Below are 12,462 nucleotides of genomic sequence, written 5' to 3'. Positions count from 1 at the left end.
AATAAACCAATCACCATCTCTAGTTCTCTTTCCACAGATACCGCCTGACTTTTTGAGTATTTTCTGTTTTTTTAGTTCTAGCCCTATTCTGTCCCTTCCTCCATTGAACTGATTTATTTCCTAAAACTATCTTTACTTACATTGCCGCTGGTGTTTAGGGCAGCAATGGAAGTCCCTCATGTGGCCAGTTGTTGTTCACCCACCATTCAAGCTTTGTTTTGATAATGCTTTGGGAGAAATACTTTGTTAATAATAATTGAGGCATAGATCGAGTAAGCAGCCAGAGAATTTTTCCCAGCACAAAAATGGCTAATACAAGAGGGCATCATTTTAAGGTGATTGGAGGAAAGTTTATAGGAGATACGTCAGAGATAGGTTTGTTATACAGAGAGTGGTGGGTATGTGGAGTGAGGGTATGGTGGTAGAGGCAGAAACATTAAGGATGTTTAAAAGATAGACACATAGATGAAAGAAAACTGGGGGGCTACGTGGGAGGGAAGGGTGAGATTGATCGTGGAGGTTAAAAAGTTGTCACAATATTGTGGGCCGAAGAGTCTATATTATGCTGTAGTGATCTATGTTCAATGTTCTATATCCTATGTTTTACCAGCACTCCTAGCAGTGCGCTCCACACACCCACCGTGTTAAAAAGCCTGCCTCTGACATCCCTCCAATCACATTAAAATCACGCTGTCTTGGGTTGCCATTTCTGCCCCGGGAAAAGGGAACTCTCAGATAGACACAGAGATGACAAAGAAATGGAGGGTAATGTGGAAGGGTTAGATTGATCTTTGAATTGGTTCAAAGTGCACCATTGTTGGCCGAAGGGCCTGTACTGTGCTAGAGTGTCCTACGTTCTAATAATAATAGTAATTTTCTACAGAAGGAAAAGGCCCTGCACAGAGGCGAGGGGACTGGGGAAGCCCAACATCAACAACAAATCACTCAACAGCAGTATAGGAAATATTACAATCCTTTATTCGTGTACTGAGGTTCCAGAGAACGCAGGGGGAAGCAAAATAATAACTGTTAACTTTCTGACGTACACATCATTTCTCCATCATGAACTACATCACAGCTATTTACAGTTGGCTTTCAGGGAAGGGGGAACGAGCCTGGGATCACGGTGAGGAGCCCATGTTAGCCCCGCCCAGTGGGAGTGTGTTCAACCAACGCCTTGTCACAGAGAATTAACCCGCAACACCAGATTCTCCACAGGAGCTGTCTCAACAGGTATCTCCGTTAATGGGTGTGTGTGTGTGTGTGAGAGAGAGAGTGTGTGTGTATGAGTGTGTGTGAGTGTGTGCGCGTGTGAGTGTGTGTGTGTGCGTGAGAGAGTATGAGTGTGTGTGTGTATGTGTGTGAGAGTGTGAGTCTGTGTGTGTGTGCATAAAGTCACATGTGTCTGTGCACAGGTCTGTGTGTGTCTAAGTGTGGATGTGTGTTGTGTCTTTTGAGTGTGTGAAATTTGTGTGGTTGACTGTATTTTGTGTGTGGGTTTGACTGTGTCTGTGTATATGTTCTGTATGTGTTTCATGTCTGTTTATCTCTGTATCTGTCTATGTCTGTAACTGTGTCTATTTCTGTAAGCATCTATCTGTCTGATTCTGTGTGTATGTGTGTGTGTGTGTGTGTGAGTGTGAGTGTGTGTGTGTGTATCTGTGTGTTTGACTCTGTATCTGCCTATGTCAGTATATGTGTCTGTTTCTCTGAGCATCTGTGTGTATGTGTGTGTGTGTGTGTGTGTGTATGTGTGAGTGTGTGTGTGTGTGTGTGTGTGTGTGTGTGTGTGTGTGTGTGTCTGAGTGTGTGTGTGTCGGAGTTGAGGATCGATTCGACTGCACCTCCAACAGGTCGAACGTTTTGTGAATAAGGTCCTAAATTTAAGGGATGGCGGGAGCAGTGGCCCTGTCCCAGTGACAGTCGGTGATTCACAAGAGCAGGGGTGAAGACGCGGAAATGTCACGGGTAAACCACTAACCACATCTACCTTGCAATGACACGTGTGACACCCTCATAATTGCACGTACATCGGGGCTTCTGCAAACATTTCCTGCACGGGAAGTCCCTGTTAGTGGGCAGTTAGCTTGCAACCTGAATACAGCGACAACTTCCGTCTGTAAACCCAGAACACTTCCCCTTCGTTACCGCCACCCACCGCCCCCACCCCCAACACCATGACAGCTGAGAGGACCAAGGTCTCAAATCTCGTAGCCCTCTTTTCTGCTTACAAGAGCCACTTCTCAAAGAGGAACATCAAATAAATTAAAAAAGTTTATTGTTTTCAGATAACTTTTAATATAATATATATTTATATATGTATATACAGCGGATGGTTAAACGTCACTGGCAAAGATCTTCACACTTCCATCCACGACACGAAGTGCATTTTCAGATCTGGCCTCCACAACATTTTTTTTTGCTCAGGGCACCCAAATGATCGTCAACGCGTTGGTCTGCAAAATTCTTCTCTGTCCTCCTTAAACTGTTGGAAATGTCCATATGCTATTTGTGTAAATCTCCTTCGTACTCGCTCCTCTCCCGCCTAGTCCTCTGAGGTGACGTCTATGTCCTCGGGGCTGGACTGTTTGGTGGCCAGCCTCCAGCGGCTGACGTGGTGGGAGCCTTTCTTCTTCTGCTGGGAGTCGGGACCCTCCTCCTCCAACTTCTGCCGTTTGTATTTTGTCCTCCGGTTTTGAAACCACACCTTCACCTGCGAAGAGGAACAAGCCAGGTTCAGAGTTGAGTAATCGTGTTTAACTGTAGAAGGGCAAACCTCCATAGTGGTTCGCTAACTTGAAGGCGGAGTAATGGCAGGATTTTTAACCGCGTTAAAAGGATCTTGTCCACTTTCATAGATCCCTCAAAGTTGCCTCTCACGTTGATAGGGTGGTTAAGAAGGTGCATGGTGTATTGGCTTCATTAGTCACGGGATTGCGTTCGAGAGCCACCAGGTAATGTTGCAGCTGTATAAAACCCTGGTCAGACCACACTTGGAGTATTGTGTCACCTCGTTATAGGAAGGATGTGGAAGCTTTAGAGAGAGTGCAGAGGAGATTTGCCAGGATGTTGCCTGGACTAGCGAGCATGTCTTATGAGGAAAGATTGGGCAAGCTGGGGCTTTTTTCTTTGGAGCAAAGGAGATTGATAGGTGACTTGACAGAGGATGATAGTAGGCATTGATCAAGTGGACAACCAGAGACTGGGTGTACCAGGGGTAGATTTTTTACACAGAAAGTGGAGCGTGGCTGGAAAGCGCTGCCAGGGGTCGTGGAGGGGCAGAAACACTAGGGACATTTAAGAGACTCTGAGACAGGCACATGGATGTCGGATGGAAGGGTTAGGTTGATCTTAGAGTGGGTTAAAAAGTCAGGGCAACATCATACCATGCTGTAATGCTCCATGTTCTATGATTGTTGATATGGGCTGTTAGTTGATTAGGAAGGGCAGGATATCCACATTCCCAGAAATTGTGAAACTGTTGGCTCTTGTGTAAAGGAAATGCCGGACATTTTGCATGGAGCTACTGATGCTTAATCACAAAATAGGGGCTGATATTTATTTCTTATTGTGAGGGAAGTCCATTAAACAGTGCGATGGGACTGTAGTCACCTGTGGATCAGGATCTGGTGAGCAGGCACCACTAGGGGGAGCTGTCTCGCCGCCCCTGTGATGCAGGTTCAGTCCGGACCTCTGCCATTGTCTGTGTGGAGTTTGCACAGTCTCCACCCCCCACCCCACACCCCATGACCGCGTGTGTGTTTCCCAGGGTGATCCAATTTTCTCCCATGTGCTAAAGATGTGTGGGGCTGGTGGGGGAATTGTCCCCCATGTGTAGAATCTGGGGAGAGTTCATGGGAATATTGAGAGAATAAAGTGTGATTAGTGTGGGTTTAATGTAAATGAGTGTGGGAAAACTGTCTCAAACCTGATGGCATGAACATCGATTATCCAACTTCCAATAATCACTCCTCGCTGTTCCTCACACCCCGCCCTCTCTGTTTCCATTCCCCAGTCTGGTGGCCTCCTCACCCTTCTCTTCCCCACCCCCACCCTCATGACCTGCCTATCTACTTCCCCTGGCATTCCTCCTCCATCCCTTTCTCCCATGATCCACCCTCTTCTCCTATCATATTTCTTTATCTTCATCCCCTTACCTCTTCCACCTATCACCTCCCAGCTTCTAACGTCATCCCCCTTCCCTACTCACCCACCTTCCCCCTCACCTGGTCTCACGCATCACCTGCCAGCTTGTAGTCTTTCTCTTCCCCCCACCTTCTTATTCAAGTTTCTGCCCCCTTCCCTTCCAGTCAGGTCCTCCTTCCTCAGCGGCATGGAACACACTTTATTCACAGCTGACATCTTTCAAAGACGCCGGACACCACAACATCTCCTCTCTCAAGGGTGATTGTGAGATTGTCAAATGTCTTCTAGAAGTTCAATAAATTCCCACCATTTCACTAGCCAAGAGGCTTCTTATTTTCTGTTTTCTCTGTCTACACAGATTAGCAGACAAACAGCAAACCTCCTTCAGCCTCTTGCAGTTGACACCTCTCGATGTCGTCCATTTTTTCTTGGTCTGCACCCTATTCTCCCTGCCCTCCCCTCGACTTTTCTGCAACATAACTCATGCCTGCTTTCTAACAAAAGATCAATTCCCCAGTCTGACCTCTGACCTCTTCTCCTCACCTGTCCATCACCTCCCTCTGGTGCCCCTCCTCCTTCCCTTTCTCCCATGGTCCACTCTGCTTTCCTATCAGATTCCTTCTTCTCCAGCCCTTTACCTTTTCCGCCTATCACCTCCCAGCTTCTCACTTCATCCTCCCTCCCCCATTCACCCACCTGGCATCACATATCACCTTCTAGTTTACCCTCTTTCCCCTCGGCCCACCTTCATATTCTGACATCTTCCCTTTTCTTTCCAATCCTGAGGAACGTCTCGGACTGAAACATAGGCTGCTTATTCTTTTCCATAGATGCAGCCTGGCCTGCTGAGTTCAGCTAACACTTTTTGTGTGGGAAAGTTATTGGAAGGTTTTCTAAAGGACTGGATATTTAAGTATTTGAATAGACATGGAAAGATTAAGGATAGTCAGCATGGCTTTTAGCATGATACATCATGCATAACCAATTTTTAGAGATTTTTGAAGAAGTTACCAGGAAAGTGCATGAAGGCAAGGCAGTGGATGTTGTCGACATGGACTTTACCAAGGTCTTTGACAAGGACTACATGGACTTTACCAAGGTCTTTGACAAGGACTACATGGACTTTAGTAAGGTCTTTCACCTACATGGGAGTCTGGTCAAAAAGGTTCAGTCACTCCGCATTCAATATGAGGTAGTAAATCGGATTAGACACTAGCTTAGTGGGTGAAGTCAGACAGTAGCAGTAGATGGTTGCCCCTCTGACTGGAGGCCTGTGACTAGTGGAGTGCCACGGGAGTCAGTGCTGGGTCCATTGTTGTTTGTCATCTATATCAATAATCTGGATGAGAATGGGGTTAACCGGATCAGCAAATTTGCAGATGACTCCAAGATTGGGGAGTAATGGACAGTGAGGAAGGCTATCGTGGCTTGTAGCAGGATCTGGACCAGCTGGAAAAATGGGCTGAGTAATGGCAGATGGAATTTAATGAAGACAAGGGAGAGGTTTTGCACTTCGGTAGGACCAGCCAGGGTAGGTCTTACACAATAAACGATAGGGCACTGAGGAGTGTGGTAAACAAAGGGTTCTGGGAATACAGGTCCATAATTCATTGAAAGTGGCATCACAGGCAGATAGGGTCGTTAAAAAATATCTTTTTGTACATTGGCCTTCATAAATCAATGTATTAAGTACAGGAGTTGTTATGTTGAAGTTGTATAAGATGTTGGTGAGGCCTAATTTGGAGTATTGTGTGCAGTTTTGGTCACCTACCTACAGGAAAGATGCAAATAAGGTTGAAAGAGTACAGAGAAAATTTACAAGGATGTCGCCGGGTCTGGAGGACCTGAGGTATAAGGAAAGATTGAATAGGTTAGAAATTTAATCCTTGGAACGTAGAAGATTGAGAGGAGATTTGATAGAGGTATACAAAATTATGAGGGGTATACATGAGGTTAATACAAGCAGGCTTTTTCCATGAGCTTTGGTGGGATAACAACTAGAGGTCATGGGTTACGAGTGAAAGGTGAAAAGTTTAAGGGAACATGAACGGAAACTTTTCACTGAGAGGGTGGTGCGAGTGTGGAAAAAGCTGACAGCACAAGTGGTGCATGCAAGCTCAATTTCAATGGTTAAGGGAAGTTTGGAAAGGTACATGGATGGTAGGGTATGGAGGGCTGTGGTCCCAGTGCAGGATGGTAGGGTATGGAGGGCTGTGGTCCCAGTGCAGGATGGTAGGGTATGGAGGGCTGTGGTCCCAGTGCAGGATGGTAGGGTATGGAGGGCTGTGGTCCCAGTGCAGGATGGTAGGGTATGGAGGGCTGTGGTCCCAGTGCAGGATGGTAGGGTATGGAGGGCTGTGGTCCCAGTGCAGGATGGTAGGGTATGGAGGGCTGTGGTCCCAGTGCAGGATGGTAGGGTATGGAGGGCTGTGGTCCCAGTGCAGGATGGTAGGGTATGGAGGGCTGTGGTCCCAGTGCAGGATGGTAGGGTATGGAGGACTGTGGTCCCAGTGCAGGATGGTAGGGTATGGAGGGCTGTGGTCCCATTGCAGGTTGATGGAAGTAGCAGCTAAAATGTTTTGGCATGGACTAGATGGGCCAAAAGGCCTGTTTCTGTGCTGTACTTTTCTATGACTATGAATCAGGATTTCCAGCATCTGCAGTATTTCTAATGTTACTGAAACTTAATTCTGTTTCTCTCTCCACAATGCTGCCTGTGCAGCTGAGTTACATAGAACAGGAACAGGAACAGGCCATTCGGCCCTCAATGCGGTGCCAAACTAAATAAACTAGCAGCTTATGTGGGAGGAGCTGGGGGGGGGGCTTTGGGGTTCTAACATTTAACTGTCATTCATTCTTTGGGGCACTCCTCTGTTTTTGTGGCTGTTTGCAAAGAAGAAGAATTTCAGGATGTATATTGTATACATTTCTCTGACATTAAATGTACCTTTGAAACAATAAATATCGAGAACACTAGTTGTGGAGTCATTAAAAGCGAGTCCACAGGTTGTGGAATCAGTTCAGTGTAATTATCTCCTCTGGTTCAAGAGCCTGATGTTTGAGGGGTAATGACTGTTTCTAAACCTGGCCTTGTGGGTCTTGGCTCAACATTAAGGGCTGAGTGGTCTGTACTGTGCTGTTATGTTCTATGTTTCTGCATTTTTCTTTACACTTTCGCACATCTTCCCATGGAGTTCAACTGGATCAGTCAGGCATGGCCTACTTTTTTGACAAGAACATGCTGACTCATACTCATTCATACTCTCCCGGGTGCTGAGTCACTGTGCCCCTGGTTCTAGACTCCGGCAGCTTCACCATTAATGGCTGAAGATCTGGATTCTGCTTTCACCTCCGTTAATTGTCCCCCTCCAGCTTCCCTTCAAGTACAACTATAGCCACACCCAGATTAATCTTCTGTCCATTCTAATCTTATTTTTCAAACCTTTCTTTTCAGCTCTGGGACATGACAGCATCCGATCAAAGTCAGAAACAGTGGAAGAATAGCTTGGAATGATATTTGGATTAATGTTTAATATTTAACAAAGAACTTTAAGGCTCTGAAAGAAACAACAGATCACACAACTACCTGGGAAAGTTTTCATAATAAGGGCATAATTATGAGACAAGAAAATCTGCAGATGCTGTAAATCCAAGCAACCTGAGGAAGGGTCTCGGCCCAAAACGTCGACTGCTTACTCTTTTCCATAGATGCTGCCTGGCCTGCTGAGTTCCCCTAAGGGCATACTTGCCTTGAGCCGTCTCTCCTCGACACCCACAATCCCATTCAGGGATGCAAGAAGTAGGTACCTCGATGGGCTGCTGCTCCACACCCTCCACTTCCTTGCCCTTGTCCACCGTCCCGACACGCCATGGCGGTCAGTCTTTCCACCTGGACGTGAGGGGGTCCCCAATGGAAGTCCCTTTACAAGGGAGTTTTTCCCATGCACCTTGGGGATCTCGGCTGGAGGGTGCTGCATAGAGCGGAGCCTTGTAATAAATTCTTTAGTTTGTACACAGATCTCCCAGCCGCATGTCACTTCTGTGGACTGGAAGAGACTGTGTACCACATGTACATGGATTGTGTGAAGCTGCAGACCCTTTTTGCATATTTGCGTGGGCTGCTTCTCGCCTTCTGGTTGCATTTTAGCCCCACCCTATTTATATATGGTCATCCAGTAAGGAGGGGGGCATGGAGGGATGAGGATGTCCTTGTTAAATTGCACCTGGGGCTGGCAAAAACAGCCATCTGTGGGTCTCGGAAACGGGTGGCGAGAGGATCTGCCCGGGCAGACTGCCTGGCAATGTTTAGTGGGTATGTTCACGCCCGGGTAAATATTGAAAAGGAACACGCACAGTCCACGGTGACCTTGTAGGCGACTCGGGGCCGTTGGGCTGCGCGGGGTGTAATTGCCATCATTGATAGAGATGGAAACATTTTGGTTTAATGTCTATTGTCTATTTGTACTGAAGTAATTGTGTTAGTCACTGTTTTGTATATATTGTATAGCACTGGTATTTGTAATAAAGGAAATTTTGGGGGGAAAAGGGCATAATTATTGTGATCCAACTCATCCAGCTCTTGTATCTTCAAGTTTGGCTTGAGAAGGAGAGGTAAATATAACCTTGATAACATGAAAACAACCGTCAGAATTGCCTCCGACCTGATGGCATGAACATTGATTTCTCTGAGTTCTGATAATTTTCCTCCTCCCCCTTCCCTCTTCCATTCCCCACTCTGGCCTCTTACCTCTTCACACCTATCGCTGCCCCTTGATCCCTTCCTCCTTCCCTTTCTCCCATGGTCCACTCTCCTGTCCTATCAGATTCCTCCTTCCCTTTCTCCCATGGTCCACTCTCCTGTCCTATCAGATTCCTCCTTCCCTTTCTCCCATGGTCCACTCTCCTCTCCAATCATATTCCTCCTTCCCTTTCTCCCATGGTCCACTCTCCTCTCCAATCATATTCCTCCTTCCCTTTCTCCCATGGTCCACTCTCCTTTCCTATCAGATTCCTTCCACTCCAGCCCTTTACCTTTCCCACCTATCACTTCACCTTTCCCTCACTTAACCTTCTTATTCTGCATTCCTCCCCTTTCCTTTCCAGTCCTGATGAAGGGTCTCGGCTCAAAACATCAACTATTCCTTTCCATAGATGCTTCCTAACCTCCTGAGTTTCACCAGCTTTTTGTGTGTATGTGTTGCTCTGGATTTCCAGCATCTGCAGAATCTCTTGTGTTTAGTAAGTATAAAATTGGGATATTATCACAGGATCATAGAATAGCACAGCATGGACGGAGACCATTCGACCCAAGTCATCCATGGTGACAAATGCCCAGCGATCGGTCCATAGACTTCTGTGCCGAAGCAATTTGAGTGTTCATCTAGGTACCTCTTAAGTATTGTCAGAAACACTGCTTCCAGCACCCAACACAGTAGAGTAGTGGTTTGCATATTGCCTTACATTGCCAGCAACCTGGGTTCAATTCCTGCTGTTGTCTGTAAGGAGCTTCTACATTCTCTCATTTCCTTCCACATTACAAAGACGTATGGGTTAGAGTCAGTGAATTGTGGGTGCTGGAAGCATGGCCACCCTTGGACTGTGTTAGTCATTGATCAAACCACACATTTCACCATATGCTTTGATATTACAATGTACATGTGACAAATAAAGCCAATCTTTATAGAATATAAAACATTTCTGCACAGTACAGGCCCTTTGGATGTTGTGCCAGCCTTTAAACATCCCTAATATATCTGCCTCTACCACCACCCCAGGAGGGTGTAAAAAATTACCTCTGCCATCCTCCCTATACTTTCTTCTAATCACCTTAAAAGTATGCCCCCTCCTATCAGTCAGCATTGACGACATACAGAACAGCAGTAATAATAAACCTGATCCTGATTCTGTCTTGGAAAAATGTCTCCAGCTGCCTACTCCATCTATGCCTCTCATCATCTTGTACGTCTCTATCAAGTCACCTCTCATCCTCCTTCACTCAAAGAGTCAAACTCTCCTCATTATCTTTCAGTCTTTTCTCTCTGGCAGTGTGTTTCAGGCACTGACCACTCTCTGGGTGAAGAAGATCCCCCACCAATCCCCTCTAAATCTTTTCTCCCTTACCCTAAATCTAGTTCTTCTAGCTTTATGTATCCTTGCAATCAACCTGATCTATTCCCCTCAGAAATACCTCATTTACATCCCCCTTTAACCTCCTCCAGTCCAGGAAGAGCCAGCAACATCCAGGTGACTCTCCACCATAACCTCTCCAGGGCCATCATATCCTTCCTGTTGCTTGGTCACCAGAACTGTACGCAGTCCTGCTGCTGAGGGTTAGGGTTCTTTACCTTTAAGACACTCTTAGATAGCTCTATGCATGCTAGAAAAATGGAGGCCTATGTAGGACAGAAGGCTTAGATCGATCTTAAGAGTAGGTTAAGAGGTTGACACAACATCGTGGGCTGAGGGGCCTGTACTGTGCTGTAGTGTTCTTTGTTCTGTATTTTGTGGAGGCACAAGAGATTGCAGATTTGGGAATCAGGAGAACAATCTGCTGGAGGAACTGGAACCAGCTGCTGGACAAAAGGATTTCCTGACATTTCAAACAAAACCCTGAATCATTCCTTCTGTACACGGTGTCCAGACTACTGAAGACTAGTAACGTATACTGTCCACCTTCCTAACTCTGCTGCCACCTGTGTTGCCATCTTCAAACATCTCTGTACACACTGTACACCTCTCTTCATCAACATCCCCTAAAATCCCACCCTTCTGTGGCTTCCTTGGGTTCAAATACACCACAGCTTGGTATGGCAACTGCTTGGCAAGAAACTGCAGAGAGTTTCTTCACATCATGGAAACCAACCTCCCCTCCATGGACTCCATCTGCACTTCTTGCTGCCTCGGTAAAACAGCCAGTATCCACTCTCCTATTGGGCAGAAGATACAAAAGCCTGAAAGCAGATACCACCAGACCTGAGGAGAGCTTCTGTGCCCCAGTTATAAGACAATTGAACGGATTCTTAGCCCTCTTCTCATTACTGTCATCAGAGAGAAAATTTAGGAGCCGGATTCAGAAGCAGCTTCTTCCTCTCCAACATCGGATTTCCAAACCCAAGAACACTTTCTCGTTATTCCAAAACACAAAATACTCTGCCGATGCTGGGGTCAAAGCAACACGCACAGCACACTGGAGGAGTTCAGCAGGTCGGGCAGCATCTGTGGAAACGAGCAGTCACGGACAGTGTTTGTTTCCACGGATGCTGAGTTCCTCCAGCGTGCTGTGCGTGTTTCTCGTTATTGCATTCTTGCACTATTTACTTACTTTTGTCACTTATGGTAACTTTATATCATTGCACTGTACTGCTGCTATCTGGCTAGTATCTTATGAAGGCTCAGCATGATCTCCTTGCTTTTATATTCCATTTACCTTGAAATGAATGCCAACATTGCATTTGCCTTCTTTACCACAGACTCAACCTGTAAATTAATCTTCTGGGAGTCTTGTACGAGGACTCCAAAGTCCCTCTGCACCTCTGATGTTTGAACCTTCTCCCCATTTAGATAATAGTCCGCACTATTGTTGCTTTTACCAAAATGCATTATCACACATTTCCTAATACTGTATTCCATCTGCCACTTTTTTGCCCGTTCTTCCAATTTGTCTAAGTCCTGCTGCAATCGCATTGCTTTCTTAGCACTACCTAAGCCTCCACCAATCTTTGTATCATCCACAAACTTTGCCACAAAGCCATCAATTCCATTTTCTAAATCACTGACAAACAATGTGAAAAGTAGCGGTCCCAATACTGACCCCTGAGGAACACCGCTAGTCACTGGCAGCCAACCAGAAAAGGCTCCCTTTATTCCCACTCGCTGCCTCCTATTTGTCAGCCATTCCTCTATCCATGCCAGTATCTTTCCTGTAACGCCACAGGATTTTATCTTGTTAAGCAACCTCATATGTGGCACCTTCTGAAAATCCAGGTAAATGATATCCATTTTGTCCACCCTGCTTGTTACTTCCTTGAAGAACTCTAACAGATTTGTCAGGCAAGATTTCCCTTTACAGAAACCATGCCGACTTTGACTTATTTCATCATTAGTCTCTAATTACCTTGAAACCTCATCTTTAATAATAGAATTCAACACTTTTCCAACCACTTAGGTTAGGCTAACTGACATATAATTTCCTTTCTTTTGCTTTCCTCTCTTCTTACAGGACATCTGGCACACTGCTAGTGTCTTCAACAGTGAAGACAGATGCAAAGTACCTATTAAGTTCATCTGCCATTTCTTTGTCCCCCATTACTACATCAC

At 45.9% G+C, this 12,462-nt stretch overlaps 1 protein-coding gene across 1 annotated transcript in view; it reads right to left on the bottom strand.

Annotated features, from left to right (window-relative positions):
• Positions 1-2,261: 2,261 nt before the first annotated feature.
• emx1 (empty spiracles homeobox 1) overlaps positions 2,262-12,462 on the bottom strand; it is a 38,431-nt gene continuing 28,230 nt past the window's right edge. Inside the window, exon 3 of the mRNA XM_073042061.1 lies at positions 2,262-2,713. Coding sequence (XP_072898162.1) covers positions 2,546-2,713 — 168 coding nt within the window. The 3' untranslated portion in view covers positions 2,262-2,545. The remainder of the gene's footprint in view (positions 2,714-12,462) is intronic.

The sequence above is a fragment of the Hemitrygon akajei genome, chromosome 4 (assembly GCF_048418815.1).
Source record: "Hemitrygon akajei chromosome 4, sHemAka1.3, whole genome shotgun sequence".
Lineage (NCBI taxonomy): Eukaryota > Metazoa > Chordata > Chondrichthyes > Myliobatiformes > Dasyatidae > Hemitrygon > Hemitrygon akajei.
The sequence above is the reverse complement of the archived record's forward strand: the minus strand, read 5'-3'. Positions and strand labels throughout refer to the sequence as shown.